Source organism: Carassius gibelio, chromosome A4 (assembly GCF_023724105.1).
Source record: "Carassius gibelio isolate Cgi1373 ecotype wild population from Czech Republic chromosome A4, carGib1.2-hapl.c, whole genome shotgun sequence".
NCBI lineage: Eukaryota > Metazoa > Chordata > Actinopteri > Cypriniformes > Cyprinidae > Carassius > Carassius gibelio.
Genome location: NC_068374.1, coordinates 6,275,990 through 6,295,435, shown reverse-complemented (window position 1 = coordinate 6,295,435; position 19,446 = coordinate 6,275,990). Strand labels below are relative to the sequence as shown.

General features: G+C 40.8%; 2 protein-coding genes across 2 annotated transcripts in view; both read left to right on the top strand.

Annotated features, from left to right (window-relative positions):
- The window catches only part of LOC127981361 (uncharacterized), a 26,801-nt gene extending 17,778 nt beyond the window's left edge, over positions 1-9,023 (top strand). The window contains exons 13-18 of the mRNA XM_052585496.1: positions 4,026-4,127; positions 5,190-5,291; positions 6,134-6,400; positions 7,555-7,671; positions 7,933-8,975; positions 9,020-9,023. Coding sequence (XP_052441456.1) covers positions 4,026-4,127; positions 5,190-5,291; positions 6,134-6,400; positions 7,555-7,671; positions 7,933-8,975; positions 9,020-9,023 — 1,635 coding nt within the window. The remainder of the gene's footprint in view (positions 1-4,025; positions 4,128-5,189; positions 5,292-6,133; positions 6,401-7,554; positions 7,672-7,932; positions 8,976-9,019) is intronic.
- Positions 9,010-19,392, top strand: LOC127968028 (uncharacterized). The gene is made up of 5 exons (XM_052568883.1): positions 9,010-10,597; positions 10,792-10,833; positions 10,923-11,032; positions 13,617-13,730; positions 17,599-19,392. Exons 1-5 carry the CDS (start codon positions 10,531-10,533, stop codon positions 17,662-17,664), a joined length of 399 nt encoding a protein of 132 aa, XP_052424843.1. The 5' UTR covers positions 9,010-10,530; the 3' UTR covers positions 17,665-19,392.
- Positions 19,393-19,446: the final 54 nt, after the last annotated feature.

Sequence of the window (19,446 nt, the reverse complement as noted above, 5' to 3'; positions counted from 1 at the left end):
AAGCCTTTTCCTGATCTAGTGATAAAATTCCTATATCAACATTATTTTCCAAGGCATAATCAATAACATCACGCACTAAATGCAAATTATCAGTGATACATCTATCCTTTATACAATAGGATTGATCTTTGTGTATAATTCTGTGCATTATCTTGTTTAACCTGTTAGCCAAACACTTTGATATTAGTTTATATTCGGAACATAAAAGTGCAACCGGTCTCCAGTTCTTTATTAAGGTAAGATCACCTTTCTTGGGAAGTAGGGTTAAAACTGCTCGTTGACAGCTTTTAGGCATCAAACCTATTCGAAAAACTTCTTTTAGTACTTCGTGGAAATCAGTTCCAATTAAGGTCCAGAAGTGCTTATAAAACTCGCCAGGTAGACCATCTATACCTGGGGTACGACCTGAGGCAAGTCCTGATACCGCAGCACTTAATTCACCAAAGGTAAGTTCTGATTCCAAAGTTTTTTTATCTTCAGCGTTTAAACAGGGAAGGTTCTGTAAAAGTTCATTCTGGCTCTTCTCATCTGTGTTTTCAGCAGAATATAACTTAGAATAAAAGTCCACTGCCAATCTTCGCATTTCTACGGGATCGCTTGTATCATGACCATTACTGTTTTTCAAACTAAGCATTTTATTTTCTTGTACACTTTTATGTTCCAAGTTAAAAAAAAAAGAAGTAGGCCCATCCATATCTTTCAATAACATAAACCTGCTCCTCACAAGAGCACCCTTAACTTTCTCATTTAGAACAGAACTCAACTTTAATTTCTTATCACTCCACTCTTGTACATACGCATCAAGATCTCTCATCATGTTCTCTTCAATGACTAGAATTTCTTTCTCAATCCCTTCCAAAATTCGTTTCAAACACAAAGTTGAGTAAGATGTATATTGTTGACAATATTCTCTTATATGCGTTTTACCAATTTCCCACCAGAGAATTATGTTTTCATATCTGCATTTTTCGCTTTTCCAAGTTTCCCAAAAATGCTTAAAGGATTCACAAAAAAACTTGTCTTGAAGTAACTTTACATTAAAATGCCAATATGACCTCTTATTTCTTCTCGATATCAAAGTACAGTCAACAGTAATAAGCTTGTGATCAGTAAAATATGTGGGGATAATAGCTGTATTTACAACTCTATTTTTCATATTATTTGATAAATACAATCTATCTAAACGTGCAGCTGAAATTCTCCCCTCATTCACCTTTACCCAAGTATATTGTTTTACCATAGGATTGTTTTCTCTCCAACTATCCGTGAAGTTAGAAATTTTTACAATGTTAGCTAAAACCGTAGGTGACTGAAAATTAGGTTCTTCTCCATTTCTATCAAGAGATGGATCAAGTGTACAGTTCCAATCCCCTCCTAAAATGATCAAATCATTAACCTGCTGTTGTTTTAAGAAGATCTTCAATTTATTAAAAATATTTATCCTATCAGATCCAATATTAGGTGCATATATATTAACAAAAACAAAAAACAGACCATTAATATCAGCTCTAACTGCCAATAACCGTCCTGGTTCAATTTCTTTTTTTGACAGAATTCTAACTTTAGTGGTAGGAGAAAAAAGAATTGCAGCTCCTGCACTCAGGTTAGTCCCATGAGTAAGAACACACTCATTACCCCACCACAGTCGCCAGTCAACCTCATTATTCATATCACTATGAGTTTCTTGCAGGAAAATCACATCTAAATTTTTCAACCTGATAAATTCTATTATATTTCCTGCCTTCTTCCTATCCCTCATCCCATTAACATTTAAGGATCCCACCCGTAAAGTGTCCATCAGAAGAAGAGAGAGAAAAAAGACAGACAATAAGAAAAGCGTATTACCCATAGTGATTATTAGTTAGATTTTTTACCCCTCTTTGGTCCAAATTTTTCAGTTTTACCTTTATGTCGAATTGCAGTGATGTGTTTTCTTAGTCTAAAACGCTTCTGCTGTGAAAGCTCTTCATGATTGCTATGTCTCCTTGCCCACATAACAGATGTTATAAACTTCTCCAAGTCTGGAAAAAAATCACTAACTTCAACTTTTCTACCCTTCGTTTCATCAAGAAATTCACTGATTTCAGCCACAGTATACAAATCTTCCTTCGCCACTGTTGGCATATCTACACCTTCCACCCATTGATCATCATCTTTCATGCTATCATCTGTACATTGAGACATTCCATCCAACTCATCTACTGAGCCTTCCTCCACTGTTTGTACATCTGTCTGTGTCACATTCTCAACCACATCTTCAACTTCATGATTTGAATGCCTGACAACAGCATAACTACATCCAGCTTTCTCACCATCGCTTTCACTCACCTCATTATCCCCGATGATTCGTTCAGCAGGCCTTTTCTCTGTCACTTTTTTTCCTGCCGTTGTAATTTCCACGATATCCGAACTGTTGTTATCTTTTGACGATCCGCTCTCGGTTGAAACGACAGGCAAAGGCTGTTCATTGTCCACTTTTTTGTGCGGGCAATAGAAACGTTTGTGGCCCAAATTTCCACATTCGAAACACTTAAGATTATCAGTACTCGCATACAGCATATATGAACTTTCTCCATGACTCACGCGGAACGAAATCTCTAAAGTGCGCTCGGGAGAAGTGAGAAACATCAAAACCTGCCGCCTGAACGAAAGGACGTGTTTCAATGCCGTGTTTTTACATCCCAGCGGGATCATTCTAACTGGACTAGCAATTTTTCCATAACGAATCAACTCTTTAATGATGGCTTCATTTGAGATGAAAGGTGGCACGTTTGAAATTGTTACTTTCGTGGCCGGAGCCACCAAGGGAGTCACAGGCACAAAAGTTTCATTGATCCAAATCCCGCTCTCTGTCAGCTGATTCACTAACTGTTCCGTTTTTAAAAACACTACAATCGCCTTGTTCATTCGTGATGCTGAGAGAATATTCTCAAAACCAATCAATTCTCCCACCACCACGAGAACATCCTCCACGCTAACACCGGGCTCGACCACACACCTGCACCCATTTCGCATGGACACGTGTGGGTTTACCTGTGCATTGTCAGATGCCATACCGTCACGCGACAAAAGCCGCGAGCGGCTAAAAATACAAAAGTACTTTTACTAAATAATAATTAAATTTAACACCAAAGAGGGGAAAAAAAGAAAAAATTAGATAAGAAGAAAAGTTTTTACGCTCGCTCACCCAACAAACGCTCACGCAACAAACGCACACGCACAAGCACGTGCACGAGAGAGAGAGAGAGAGAGAGAGCGCGAGTGAGAGAGAGAGAGAGAGAGAGCGTGTGCGCGCGCGAGAGAGAGAGAGAGAGCGCGAGTGAGAGAGAGAGAGAGAGAGAGAGAGAGAGAGAGAGCGCAAGAGAGAGACAGAGTGACAGAAAGAGAGAGTGCGAGAGATCGTGTGCGACAGAGAGAGAGAGTCATAGAGAGAGAGAGAGAGAGAGCGCAAGAGAGAGCTTGCGCGATAGAGAGTGTGGGCGATAGAGAGTGTGTGCGATAGAGAGAGAGAGAGTGTGTGTGTGTGTGCGAGCGAGAGAGCACAAGAGAGAGCGAGTGAGAGAGAGAGCTTGCGTGATAGAGTGTGCGTGCGCGAGCGAGAGAGAGAGAGCGCGAGAGAGACAGAGCGACAGAAAGAGAGAGCGCAAGAAAGAGCTTGCGTGATAGTGTGCGTGCGCGTGCCCGAGAGAGAGAGAGTGTGCGTGCGCGCGCGAGAGAGAGAAAGCGCAAGAGAGAGAGAGAGAGCCCCGGCCGCACGCTCACAGTCTTCAAACAACACAAGCACTGTCTTGCTCTCTCTCCCTCGCGCATATTTATCACTTGAGACGATAGTGTTGATTTTTAAATAATTTAAAATGAGAATGTAAGTGTGCTCACCCCATTTTTGTTTGTAAGAAAAAAATTTATTCGATTTCATATCGCAATATATATCGCAGAAAAATAAAATATCGCAATGTCATTTTTTCCCAATACCGTGCAGCCCTACTTCATACAGTTCTAAGTGTCTTCTTGTCTGTCTATTTCAGGTGAAAGGCCTTCAGACTCCAGCCGCAGCATTAGAGAATGAGACCAGCCCTGTTCCTCAGATGCTAAATGATGGACCAAACCCAGATCAGACCTGCACACAGGTAAAAGTACATTCAAACACATTCATCTATGCTGACATGTATGTGGTGGTGTTCTACTACTAAAGTGGCTTTATATTGGCTGTTAAAAGCCAGATAATGTCACACACACACCGGCATGTTTCCAGTCATGTTCTTATGGGGTCCTTCCATCTTCCAAATACATTTGTTTCTCTAGTCTCTCCTTTACACACTCGTATGTCTGTAGTCTGACCCATGTGGGGCCCTTCCGTCCAGTTCTTACTGTAATTGTTTTTAATGCACTATGGCAACACCTGACATGACCTCAACTGTGATTTTAACATTCGTAATTGTATACTGTATCTGAGCTGTTAGATGTTTTAAAGCAATATTTTGATTTGATCCACTGCAAACTCCTGGAATAGACGTGAGCTGCTTTTTAGTCCATGCTCTCAGTCGAGAGTGTGCATGTGCGCGAGCGAGAGAGAGAGAGAGAGCGCAAGAGAGAGCGTGTGCGCGCGCGCGCGCGCGAGAGAGAGAGAGAGAGAGAGAGAGAGAGTGCAAGAGAGAGCTTGCGCGATAGAGAGTGTGGGCGATAGAGAGTTTGTGCGATAGAGAGAGTGTGTGTGTGTGTGCGCGCGAGCGAGAGAGCGCAAGAGAGAGCGAGTGAGAGAGAGAGTTTGCGTGAAAGAGTGTGCGTGCGCGAGCGAGAGAGAGAGCGCGAGAGAGACAGAGCGACAGAAAGAGAAAGCGCGAGAGAGAGATTGCGTGATAGTGTGCGCGCGCGCGCGAGAGAGAGAAAGCGCAAGAGAGAGAGAGAGAGCCCCGGCCGCACGCTCACAGTCTTCAAACAACACAAGCACTGTCTTGCTCTCTCTCCCTCGCGCATATTTATCACTTGAGACGATAGTGTTGATTTTTAAATAATTTAAAATGAGAATGTAAGTGTGCTCACCCCATTTTTGTTTGTAAGAAAAAAATTTATTCGATTAAATATATCAATATATATCGCAGAAAAATAAAATATCGCAATGTCATTTTTTCCCAATACCGTGCAGCCCTACTTCATACAGTTCTAAGTGTCTTCTTGTCTGTCTATTTCAGGTGAAAGGCCTTCAGACTCCAGCCGCAGCATTAGAGAATGAGACTAGCCCTGTTCCTCAGATGCTAAATGATGGACCAAACCCAGATCAGACCTGCACACAGGTAAAAGTACATTCAAACACATTCATCTATGCTGACATGTATGTGGTGGTGTTCTACTACTAAAGTAGCTTTATATTGGCTGTTAAAAGCCAGATAATGTCACACACACACCGGCATGTTTCCAGTCATGTTCTTATGGGGTCCTTCCATCTTCCAAATACATTTGTTTCTCTAGTCTCTCCTTTACACACTCATATGTCTGTAGTCTGACCCATGTGGGGCCCTTCCGTCCAGTTCTTACTGTAATTGTTTTTAATGCACTATGGCAACACCTGACATGACCTCAACTGTGATTTTAACATTCGTAATTGTATACTGTATCTGAGCTGTTAGATGTTTTAAAGAATCTTTTTTTATTTGAATTTTGATTTTAAATATTTTGGTTTGATGCACTGAAATCCCCTGTAATGGTCAATTGGACCATAGATCAATGCTCATGGGGCTTTAAAGTAGTCAGGTAACCTTATTGGGTTATAATGGCCAGGTAATGTAACACACACTGGCATCTTTCCAGTCCCATTCTTGTGGGGCACCTTTTAATGCATTATGGTAACATCTGGGGAGAAAAAAGAAGAAAATCTGCATACTGGGTTAAAGCTCACAGTTACCTTTTTATTGACTAAAAAACAAACGTTTCAATCCAAATGGTCTTCCTTAGGCAACTATATGATTGTATTGTAATACTAAAGTATCGCTGTACTCTTGATTTTAACATTTATAATTGTAGACTGTCTAAAAGGGCTGATGTTTATATTTCTGGATTTAGATTTTTAGTCAGACCATGCCATGTTTTTTTGGCCAACCTTTCTAATTCAATACTTAATGAATTTGTTTATTTTTAGGTATTTACTGTCCAAGGATTTTCACTGGTTGATTATCCATATAGTGATGAAACTGATGAGGATGGTATGGAAAACGAACCTCCCACCCCACACCTGGATGTTATTTTAGGGCAGAATGATATTGGCCCAGATGTTTCAAATCATTTGTACGATTCAGATGAAACTGTTGTGAAAGAAACTTGTGATGAGGCTTCTCCAAGCAACCATTCCAACAATCAATCGGATGATGAACTTGTTCCACCACTGAGACGCACAAAAAGCATTATGGTAAGCCCCAAAACACATTTTAACAATATAATTAAATTAACTTGTTTATGTGATAAATTTTGTGCCACTAATAAGCAAATTTGAATAATTTTATATTTGAATGGGAATCATTCACTTTGAACCTGAATCGATTGTTTTGAACGATTGCTTTTAAAATCTGAATCTAAATGGACTCATTTGAAATTGAATATTGGATTGACATAAACACCTGCAGGAGTGATGTCCAGTGATCAGCGCTCAGGTGTGTGCTTAAAAAAAAAAAAAGATACAACGTGCCCAGTGGTGTAGGCTACTGGTCAGCCAGCATACCAGGACAAACCCTGGTAGGCCGACGCTATCACTCCCAGACGCCGCAGCCGGTCTCTGTTGCCAAAATCCGGTCGAGTCCTCCTCCTCGCCTGGTGCATTAATTATCAATTAAATAGAGATCACCAACAATCAATCAGTAATCATTTATTAGAGAAGCTCAACTCTTCTTTTCTAAATGATTGCTGATTTTTAATTGATAGGGAGACATTTGTAAGGTGAGAAGACACTTCGGTAAATTACTGACTAATCTGTCCCTCTCTCTTGAGTAGTTCCATGTCTATGGTAAATGGTAAATGGACTGCATTTATATAGCGCTTTCAACAGACCACATGGCCATCCAAAGCGCTTTACAAGTTGCCTCACATTCACCCATACACACTCATTCACACACCGACTGCAGTGTCTGGCATTCAAGGCTCCATCCAGCTCGTCGGGAGCAGCGTGGGTTAGGTGTCTTGCTCAAGGACACCTCCACACTTGGTAAGGTGGAGCCGGGGATTGAACCACCAACCTTCCGGCTTGTAGACAACCTACATGAACCACTGAGCCACTGCCGCCGGGAATGGCACTATATCATTATGATGAATAATTTGCTGTGAAGTCATTAAATTTAAGAATCAAATGCATGAAAACTGAAACGTTACTCTTTTTTTAATAATGTTGTCAACGTTTACCCCACCTGGAAGGCAGTTTGGACATGGGCCTCAGCAGGTGGATGGAGGGGTAATATTGGTCAATAATTTTCATAGGTGTCTAGCTCACCTGACAACCTCTGAATGGTCTCCCTATCAAGTAAAAATACAGCAATCATACAGCAAAATATCTCCATGTCTCCCTTTTTGCAGATGGATAGAGTACAAGATTTTACCCACAGTCTCTATGATAGTGACAGCCCAGAGGAGACTACTTTTTTTAAGCCTGAAAGGGATTCACAGAAGCTGAGAAGAAGGTCTTGCCGTCCCGTAAGTCTTTTTTTTGTGGGGGGGGGATGGGGGTGTTTCTTTTGTGTTTCTTTTGTGTTTTCATGATTGTGAAAATGTCTGTTGCTCTTGCTAGTGAGTCTGATGGGGATTCTTATAATTTGTAAATTTACTTGTACTGAAAATGGTCCATACAGATTTTTCTTCATTTAGTATCCTGAGCCTGTTCAATCAGTATATTCAGGTTTTTTATATTTAATGTTGCAAAAATAGTTATTAACAGATGTGTGTTTGTTTTTAAAGATTCAGATGAATCTCATGGAATCGGATGACTCAAACTTAGGTAGCGAAGAGGAGTATATTCCAAATCCCATAGATGAAAGCACAGAAAGTGATAGCAGTATGGAATTAACCCTGGGAAAGGAAAAAAAGAACAAAGGTGCATCATCCAGTCAGAGCAAGTTTAAGCCCAGAGAGAGAAGTAGATCCTCCCGAGAGAGTAGAAGCGAGTCCTCCAGACAGAGCAAGTCTAAGCCCAGGGAAAGTGGAAGTAGATCCTCCAGAGAGAGTAGAAGCGAGTCCTCCAGACAGAGCAAGTCTAAGCCCAGGGAAAGTGGAAGTAGATCCTCCAGAGAGAGTGGAAGCGAGTCCTCCAGACAGAGCAAGTCTAAGCCCAGGGAAAGTGGAAGTAGATCCTCCAGAGAGAGTGGAAGCGAGTCCTCCAGACAGAGCAAGTCTAAGCCCAGGGAAAGTGGAAGTAGATCCTCCAGAGAGAGTGGAAGCGAGTCCTCCAGACAGAGCAAGTCTAAGCCCAGAGAGAGAAGTAGATCCTCCCGAGAGAGTGGAAGCGAGTCCTCCAGACAGAGCAAGTCTAAGCCCAGGGAGATTGGAAGTAGATCCTCCCGAGAGAGTGGAAGCGAGTCCTCCAGACAGAGCAAGTCTAAGCCCAGAGAGAGAAGAAGTAGATCCTCCCGAGAGAGTGGAAGCGAGTCCTCCAGACAGAGCAAGTCTAAGCCCAGGGAGATTGGAAGTAGATCCTCCCGAGAGAGTGGAAGCGAGTCCTCCAGACAGAGCAAGTCTAAGCCCAGGGAAAGTGGAAGTAGATCCTCTAGTCATAGCCAATTTGACTTTAGCCAGAGAAGACTTTTGGAAAGATGTCATGATCCCACACAAAGATTTCCAAATAGCAGAGTTGATGGGAATGAAAAGGAAATCGCAACATATTCTGGAAACAACGTTTCACTGCCCCTGGAAGAAGAGCAGTATATCATTGTCAGTCCAACTTTAAAGAAAGATGATGGATCCAGAAGCTATAACAAGAAACATTTCTGCTTTTATTGCAGGAAGTTTGTCCAGAAAATGTCAAGACACTTGTGGCGTAAACACCAAGATGAATTGGATGTTGCGAAAGCATTCAGTTTTCCAAAAAACTCAAAGGAAAGAAAACTACAATTGGACTACATACGAAATAAGGGAAATTTCGAGCACAACAGTCATGTTTTGGAAACACAAAAAGGAAAACTAATCCCATGTAAACAACCAGGAAAAAAATCAGAGGGACATAAATTTGCACATTGCATTCACTGCTATGGGCTGTTCTCAAGAAGAGCGATGTGGCGGCATTTCAAGGTCTGCAGCTTCAAACCCGAAAGTACTAAACCGGGTAAAAATAGAGTTCAGGCATTGTGTGCTTTCGCTGAACCTTCTCCATCGGAATATACAGACGCGTATTGGAAGTTCTTGAGTGTAATGATTCAGGACAAGATTGCAGTTGCAATTAAAGGAGACAACTGCATCCTCAATTATGGTTTCAGGTTGTTCAAAAAGAATGAGAAGATTGTCAGTCAACACCAGTATATACGCCAAAAACTGAGAGAACTTGGCAGGCTTTTATTGGAAGCTAAAAAAATCACACATGTGAAGACCATTCAAGAACTCATCAAACCTGAACAGTACTCCCAGGTTGTCAGAGCTGCAAAAAACCTATCTGGATTTAGTGAGGAAACTGGCATATACCAATGTCCCTCTCTTGCACGCAAGGTAGGACACAGCCTGCATTCGTTGGCTATGTTTATCAAGTCCGAAGGACTGAAAAAGAAAGATAAAGAAACCATTAAAGATGCTGAGGAGTTCACACAGTTGTATTTAGAGAGTTGGAGGTTTGATATTGCAGGCCAGGCATTAACCCAGCTTAACCGGGCCAAATGGAATGCACCGCAACTTTTACCTCTTACACAAGATATCCAAAGGCTACATTGCTATCTAGAAGAAAAACTGCATCAACATCTCAAAGATTTAAAAGAACATCGTTCATCCACAAATTGGAAGGAACTTGCAAAAGTAACGCTGACTCAAGTTATGCTTTTTAATCTGCGGAGAGCAGGTGAAGTGTCCCGAATGCGCCTGTCTGCATACTTATCGAAGGACACATCAGAGGAACAGGGAGATGTAAATTTGGCCCTCACAGCGCTTGAGCAGAAGCTCTGCAGGCATTTTGTGCGAATAGCAATTGTTGGAAAAAGAGGAAGGAAGGTTCCTGTTCTTCTAACCCCATCAATGAGAGAATCACTTGATGCTCTTACTGAGAGCAGAGAAGAATGTGGGGTGCTGAAGGACAATGAATATCTGTTTGCATTGCCACAATCTGACCATTACCTCAGGGCTTGTGACTGCATGAGGCAATTTGTCAGTGAATGTGCTGACATAAAAAATCCTCAAGCACTAACATCAATTCAACTGAGGAAACATATTGCTACCCTGTCTACTGTTCTGAACCTCAAAACCACCGAGCTCGACCAGTTGGCAGACTTCCTTGGTCATAATATCGCTGTTCACGGGAAACACTAAAGGCTCCCAGAAAGCACCCTTCAATTAGCCAAAGTAAGTAAAGTCCTCCTGGCAATGGAACAAGGACGCCTAGGAGATTACAAAGGAAAGAGCCTCGATGAAATACAAGTCGATGTGAATGGTAATTAACTTTATATTCTTGAAGGCACAATATATGACATTTAGTCTTACGCATTCAGAAAACAGCTATTTACCATGTAAAACATAGGGCAGTAATGGTGACGGGATGAGATATAATACTACTGTTGTATACTCTTGCAGATTGCCCATAGTTTCAGTAATAACTCAATTTTTTTTAATCAATTATCATTTTAGAGACCATTGACATGGAGGGACCTTTAGCAGAGGACATTGAAGGTATGTGTATACAATGTTCCTAAATTGATTCTAAATGATCCGTTTAAGATATTTTGTGCATTGTATTCTTAAGTGATTTCCCTCTCCAGATGTCAGTATGCTAGGAGAAGATGGGTCAGACGATGAGGTCAGCATGTGTCATCCACGCAAGAATGTACCTCCACATCACAAAGTCAAAACCAGGGAGTGTCTGCCACCGGTGAGCTTGAACGCAATTCTTACCTTTCGTGCATTTCACGCAGCACGTGGCAAAAATTTGAAAATCAACAACTCCACCTCCCTCCTTTGTCCCACCCACCTCTTTCTCCTGCAACTCTGTCAGGAGACCTGTCCGATGCAGAGGCTGCACAATCAGTCAAACACAACCCCAGTTTTAAAACTGAACACTGCGTCAGTACTGCCTGAAATTACAAGTAACATTAACTTTGAGGTTAGCATGAACCCACCTATTGCTAATAGGTTGCTCTAATCTCTCGGCACGGATTTCATACAGGGGTAGCACTGCTACTCCAACACGTCTCTGTCAATACAGAACATCTGGAATGTGCGCGATGAGGTCTGCAGACTTGGTCTGCTTCATGGCAGCAAACAGACTCCACGGTTGTCCGCATTGCTGAGCAGTGACCACACTTGCACTGCAAAGGGTTGCCGACCCTCTCCTCACTGTCAACTCCGTCCGGAGCCGCTGCAGCTCCCTCAACTTCTGCAAAAACAGGTCTCTCAACCCTCCTCCTCATCACTGGCTCAAACGCATATGCCATCGGGTTAGATGACATCAAATAAACTCGTACAGCCTTGTCGTCTTGACATGTTTCCTCCTCATCTGTGTACTCATACTCGACTCGCTGTAACTGTGTACTCGTACACAGTTGAGGAGGAAATATGTTTGAGTAGCCGTGCAATCCCTGTGTGAAGTCTGCTCTGTGAGATTGGAGCAACCTATAAACAGTAGGTGAGGGCACACTAACCTAAACGTTAATGCTACTTCTAATGTCAGTAACAACAGTCGCTTTCTGTCTGATGAAATCAGTTCATCTTATATTGTCCAACATACAATCTTTTTGGCGCACAGCTACTTCAGCATTAGTGGACTGCATGGGATGGTCTTTCGTCCGTACACTATATGAGGAAATATACTGCTTGAGGGCCACTATCCTTTAGGTCTTAGATGTTTCCCTGCTGCAGCACACCTGATTCATTGTGCAGAGTTTGGCAACAAGCTGTTTGATCTATTTAATTTGAATCAGGTGTGTTGAAGCAGGAAAACATCTCAGACCTGCAGAATAGTGGCCCTTGAGGACTGGAGTTGCCCATCCCTGGGCTAACATGACAACTAATATTTTCACATCACTAGTCACTTGAAAAGAATTTAGGACGATAGGAGACGGGATGAAATAAACTGTGTCTCTCTTTAAGAGACACAAATCCCATATACTGACTTCTTGTTAAGTGCCTTGAGACGACATCTGTTGTGAATCGGCGCCATATAAATAAACTGAATTGAAAATTGAATTGAATATACTAAATTATTTTGTAAAATAACACAACCACTGTACTGACGGCTATTACATATTTCATGTAGTGTATACTAGGGCTAAACGATATATCGTTATCGTACCTATATCTAGATATGAGCTTTCAAGATATTACTATCGAAAAAAGCAACGATATAGACGATATAGATTTCCCCTCTCCACACTCGTCGTGCATACAACTCTGGCAGTCACAACAAACATCAGTTTTACGAGTGCCCTTGACTGCACTGCTAAAGCCAGCGTGCACACACTACCAGGGACGTGGGAACTATATTGTGAAGGGGGGAGCGGCGTTTCCATGGTGACGCATCATTGCTTGTCACGTGACATACCGCAGCAGCAACAGCGCTGAATGAATGATATGCTTTTATGTCATTTTTTCTTTTTTATTCAGAATATTCACAAATGTGTTAGTTATGGCATGAAATATCTGATATTCCGATGGTCAAATACATGAAAGTGGAAGTATATTGTTGTTTAAACACCTTTATAACGATCGTGTTAGTTTGTGCCGCAGACGCAGTTCAGAGAATCGGATCTGTTGGATTTACAACCTCTATTTATATGTTTGAAACCGAAAATAAACAGTATGTGGTTGAAAACACTGAAAAGTTGTGATATATGACAGCTCTGAGCGCGCCTGTCAAGTTGATTATGTGATGCACTTGATCGTACGCTCCAGGAACCAGTCTAGACTGATTACACCTGTGTGATCATATGTGCGAAAGGCTTAAAAACAACAATTTTGAAATGTAGGCTTAAATCAAACACATTTTAATTCAGATTCTATATATATATATACATATATATATATATATATATATACACACACACACACACAGTGGGGCTCAAAAGTTTGGGCACCCTTTGCAGAATCTGTGAAAATATGAGTAATTAAAAAAAAAATAAGAGTTCCCCTGTACCAACGTCTATGCACACTGTACAGAGACAGCGGATAAATTAGAAAGAAAGAAAATGAGTGCGGGAGATAATGCGGCCGGTGGCAGTGCAGAATCTGACTTGGTGCCAAAACATAAATCATCTTCCATAATTTGGAAATATTTTGGATTCAGAAAAGACGATGTAAACCAGAGTGACGTGTTGTGCAGGTCGTGCTTAGCAAAATAACACGTAGTCATATCGTATTGTATCGATATCGAGATATCTGGCAGGATAATCGAGATATGAAATTTTGTCCATATCTTTCAGCCCTAGTGTATACTACAATAAAGTAATTTCTTTGTCCAGATGTCAGTATGCCAAGAGAAGAGGGGTCAGAAGATGAGGTCAGCATGTCATCCCTGCAAGAATGTTCCTCCACATCACAAGTCCAAAACCGAAGTGTGTCTGCAAAAAAGAGAGGTAAGCTTTGGGGCTTGCACTCTCTTTTGGGCCAGAGCTGTCATTTAATTTTAAGGGCTTTTACTTTGCTTCCTTGACTCAACACTTGAAATATGTCTGTCCCTCCTTATTGTCCGGTGCCACAAGCCTGACAGTGGCTTGAAAGAAGCTGTTGTAGGAACAGACCTTGTGAGCCTGCATTGTCGCAGGTTTTAGGGTTGGGGAAAGACTGGCATTATCACCTTTATATCAATAAGAAGTCTGTTGTATTTAAAAAAAAAAAATCTTTAACACTTGTGGAGTTACTCAGGAAAAATGCTTGCATTTCCTCCAACAACGGAGGTGTACAGTGATCAGTTGAAAAACTCAAACAACCTATAATCACCTTAAATACCTCCTAACTGCTAATGTTCCTTCATCCAAGTCTCATTAAGCCTCCACATGCAGCTGACTGTACTAAATGACCTTTTAAAAGTGCCTTATAAATAGAAAATATTATCATTATTATTGTTTTTATTATTATTATTATTTTGTGAAATGCAAGAAAGAATAAAATTGCTTTAAGTGAGAGAGTCTGTGTTTATACTCAAGTGTAGGGTAAAAGCATCCTGTTGCAGTTTCTTTTCCAGAATTATAATGTAATGCCGTCAGAAGTACAATGAGCCACTGCAAACCACTCAGTTTAATAAATACAACACACAAAAAAAAAGAATGCAATCAACACAGTTAACTATAAAGTTAAAAAGCAAAACTAAACAGAATGCATCTGAGCAGGCACTCCTTCGTTGCTTTCTGCCTTTCGTTAACCCGTTGCAGCTCTTCCTTCAGCCAGTTGTAGGTCGTTCTCATGGTGGTTTTGGCCAAAGAGGGAGCAGGGGGCTTGGAGAAGCTGGCAGCACAGGGGGGCTGGGGTTTTTCCACCGATTCATGCACTCTTTCAGCAATGTGACCCAAACATCCGTAGACTCGTGATCACTCTGGCCAATCACAAGAGAGTACATCCACTTAGCTGCGTTTGCGTAGCTGGGTAGCACGTCAGGTCCGAAGAGGTGCCCATCAAGCTGCATAATTTGCTTTTTTTTTTTTTTACCAAACCAGTGTATAAAATGAATTATAATCTCAGTCATGTTATTATGAAGAGTTGTTTATTCCATCAAATAAGAACTTTATTTATTTACATTGTTAACAGTGCAATGTCTGCAGTGTTCTCTCACTCTCCACTGAAATCTGTGTGCTCAGTGTGAAGTCCACCTTTACTTATGGTGGTAATCCCAGAAATGGTTCCTGTCCTCTGAAAAACAGAGGCATTTTCAGTGTTGTGTCCACCAGATTAGAATATAAAGAACAAATGTATCAATTTCTGTACATCTCAAATACCAGTCTGATTTATCACAAGCAAGGTAAATGGCACAAATAGATCATTACCGTAATGAGAGAGGAAGCCAGCTGTGCTTGGAACTTCCTCATGTTCAGTATCTCCTTCTTTGGCATTCTGAGAGCATAGGCTGTGCTGCTTGTAGAGGAGCCAGGCGTTGACTACAGCAAGGGTGATTGTGTGCCAGAAGATGTACATGTACCACCGCCAGGATTTCAGTGCATACTTGTGTTTTGCTGTAAATGAGTCCAACAAATCCACACCTCCCATGTATTTATTGTAGATGCCCACAATGGAAGCCTTTCTAACGTCAATGTAGATTTTGTCGGCTTTGTCCCAGTGTTGAATCTCCCGAACAGGTTCTGGTCCAGCGAAGGATGACACAAGTGTCATCGCCATGTTGTTGTACCATTTTTACAGCACAGATGTTGTTTCCCCTCCACTCTGTGGTCAAAGCTTCCTCTGCCCTTCTTCTTCAAGCTCTTCACATGTAAAGATTACAGTTGGGTAGATGCACTTGCCTGGCTGTTCCCACATAATGGATTCCTTGCTCAAGGAGCTTCACTACCAGTGGAATGGAGGTGAAGTAGTTGTCTGCCTCAATCTTATTGTGCTGACCCTTTGGAAATGTGGAGGCAAGCTTCATTACAACATCACCTGACAATCCAAGTTCAGATTTGACTCGTACTTCATTATTGCTCCCTTGGTAAACATCAAAGTCAAGCATCATGCTAGAGATTCCAGCTTTCACCCATTCTTTAAAGCCCCATGAGCGTAGATTACCTTGCATATACTTCTTGATGCTGCTGAACTTCCCGTTGAAGGGTATCATCATCTTGTCCATGGAATGTGCTCTTCTGGTACCACCTGCAGGCAGTTTTCTCTGAGTGAATCAAGCCGTGGTCTGAGTTTCCAGAGTTTGTCCCACTTTTCAGTCTCTGGCATAGTTAAATTGTTTACAAAATGTAATGTTCCATCCTCAGGTACATGCCCAATGCTGCCTGTATTTCTTTTGTATTATTGTTGACTGATCTTTGGTCATTTTGAATGCTGTACTCATTCGTATTTGTTGCCAGAGCTTGAACCAAATCTTCTGTCACAAACTTTTGGAAGTATTGCAGTGGTGTGTGGAGGGAGGTGACATCATCTGTGAGAGCTTGACCAGAGAAATCAGTGACGTCTGTCATGTGGCATGATGTGTTTCTTTGATTGCCCGGGCTCAATATTCACATTAGCTGGACAATCGGTAGGTTCTTGGTTTTCTCTGTCCACGGAGACATCAAAGTCCACATCACTTTCTAGTTTTTGGATGATGGCCATTAACATTGTGCACATTGTACCAAGGATTTCTCCTTGCTGGTGGCATTCTGAAATGAAAAGATAAAATTTGAGACAAATGTACATTCTATAAACAAATAGCACACATGCCTCATTATGACGTGTTCACACTTTGGACTGAAGCAGCCTATTCACACATCTCACCGGTCACACTATACCTAATGGCTCACCTATAGTAGACTGTGATTGTAATCCTTACAGGAATGCATTCAGCATCCAGTTTACAACAAAATCTAACAGTGATGAACATTTACACCTGTGCCAGAACAAAGCACCAGGAGCATCCCGCACAACTTGGAGGATTGGCCAGGTGTGGCCAGGTGTCTCTTGCAAAAGAGATCTTGGATCTCAATGGGACAGACCTGGTTAAATAAAGGTTATATTTATTTATGTATAAAGGTTAAGGCCTATTGATAATAAGCACTTTGACTATAAATTGATAAGAACATTTTGTTTATCAGTAGACTAAGAAAGGGCAGATTTGCACAACAGAATTTCTTTGTTAGAAAGTCCTGCAGATTGTGATAGCAAATTATAATGTTTAGATATGGAAATAAATCTTTCAACTTTAGTCTTTAATACAGTATAGAATATGTAATCCAATATAAAGCTAAAGGGTATAATGCTTAAATCATGTATAATTTGTTGTGAACATTTTCATTTAAGTTCCCCTCAAGATGTTCCTCTTAAATACAGGGGAATTATGACTGCCACTCTCATCCAACATTGTAATATTGCAACATTTATAAAACAAGCTCTAAACAATATGTAGGGTATATTTTCAACATTTACTGTATATGTCCTTGTTATAGACACTGTAATAAACACAGAAAAACGTATTCCAAGCATTTTACTTACTTGAAGATGAATCCAGTCCAGTAAATCAAAGGGATGTTGCTTCATCAGAAAGTTGTAAGATGTGCCACTTCTTGACTTAAGGGTGGGCTTTGTATACAAATCCTGGATCCAATTACATGGTGGGAATAAAATGTAGGACCCACAGATCATATTGATGTGGTTGTATAAACAAACAAACAATAAAAAAAAGATAAAAGGGGTTTTGGGGAGTAACCACAAATGTTGTAATACTGAAACAATGGGTCTTACAGGGTTAAGTAAGATTAAAATTTCTTTATAAAAGAAAACCTACAATGTTTTGTGTTTTTGCCTACATAGGAAAACAAACGGCCGTCAAAAGAAGCTGGACCCCAGACGAGTGTGCTGCAGTGGACACACATTTGAGGAGATTTATTGTAATGAATCAAGTTCCTGGTAAAGAAGAGTGTCAGCGCTGTATTACTGCAGATCCTCCAGCTCTCAGAAACAGGGACTGGAAAGCAGTTAAATATTATGTTAAAAATCGCATTACAGCCCTGAGAAGAAAAGTCTAGTGTACCTAATGGAACTGAGGTAAAACCAAAACATTAGAGGTAGGATCTTAAAATGTTTTGTCTTTGGTTGTGTTCTGTTGTAACCTTTTTGTTGTTGTTGTTGTTGTTGTAGGGGTTTGCTCAGGTTTTATGGCTGTCCAGTGGCCTACAAATATACAGTTATACAATATACAGTTCTTATTTAATTACATTTTTTATTTGATGGATGTTGGATGGATATTGAATAGATGTTTGATAGATGGATGGATGGATGTTGGATGGATGTTCGAGAGCTGGGTGGATGTAGGATAGATGATGGATGTTTGATGGATGAATGTTGGATGGATGTAGGGTAGATGATGGCTGGATGGATGTTGGATGAATGTAGGGTAGATGTTGGATGGATGGATGTTGGATGGATGTAGGGTAGATGATGGCTGGATGGATGGATGTTGAACAGATGTTGGATATATGGATGGATGGATGGATCTTGAATAGATGTTGGACATATGGATGTTGGATGGATGTTCGAGAGCTGGGTGGATGTAGGATAGATGATGGATGTTGGATGGATGTAGGGTAGATGATGGCTGGATGGATGTAGGGTAGATGTTGGATGGATGGATGGATGTTGGATGGATGTAGGGTAGATGATGGCTGGATGGATGGATGTTGAACAGATGTTGGATATATGGATGGATGTTGGATGTGTGGATGTGTGGATGGATATTGATATATTTATTTTAATACATTTATTTATTTTAGGGCCTGAACACTGAAAGTGTGTGGGGCATATGTTAAATATTTCAAAGGATTTTTCATTTCTTTAAATATCTCTGTATCATTATTTCAAAATTTGAGGCTTCACTGGAAAGAACAACTTGTGTTAACATGACATTATGGATGCAGTCCAATCAAACATAATTTCAATGCCTATATAAGAGAAACTGTTGGGTTTACATAAAAGTTCAGGCTGATGTTGTTCAAACATTGAGTGCAGATTGTACAAACCTAGACATTAAATTAATAATTTGTTTTAATCATTTCATAAAAAGTTTATTGACTGACAACTGTGTGGCATAAACTTTGTCATTACAATAAAATTGGTCATTTCAGTTTTGTCATAAAACTGTATTTGAAGCCGTATGTCTTGTAATCTGTAAAGGCAGATGGAAAGTTTCACATATACATAATTACTCATTACAAAAATAACTATTTTAGTCCAAAATAAGGAAACTGGGAGTAATAATAAAGGCTGGTGTCAGCAGCTGCAGATAGTGACCTTGGGCCCCATTAACATATAAAAACTTGGTATATATGTGTGTATGTGGGCAGACCCCACAAGGGGCCAAATACCGTTTTCGACAAAACTTGTGTTATTAATGATTGAGATTTTTTTTTTTTTTAGATCTAATGTTGTTTTTTACAGCAGTGTAGGACCACTGGAAAGGGTGGATCCCACAACGCATAAAAAAACTGGTGGGCCCCATGAGTGGGCTTGCGCAAGAATGTGTGTGTGTGTGTGTGTGTGAGAGAGAGAGAGAGAGAGAGAGAGAGTGTGTGTGTGTGTTTGAGAGAGCGAGTCTGTGTGTGTGTGTGTGTGTGATCGTGGGAGAGAGAGAGAGAGAGTGTGTGTGTGTGTGTGTGTGAGTGA

Coding starts and splice junctions, on each gene's coding strand:
- LOC127968028 (XM_052568883.1), top strand. CDS start 10,531: ATGGAACAAGGACGCCTAGGAGATTACAAAGGAAAGAGCCTCGATGAA. Junction 11,033..13,616: donor CCAGGGAGTGTCTGCCACCG/GTGAGCTTGAAC, acceptor TTCTTTGTCCAG/ATGTCAGTATGCCAAGAGAA. Junction 13,731..17,598: donor TGTGTCTGCAAAAAAGAGAG/GTAAGCTTTGGG, acceptor TTGCCTACATAG/GAAAACAAACGGCCGTCAAA.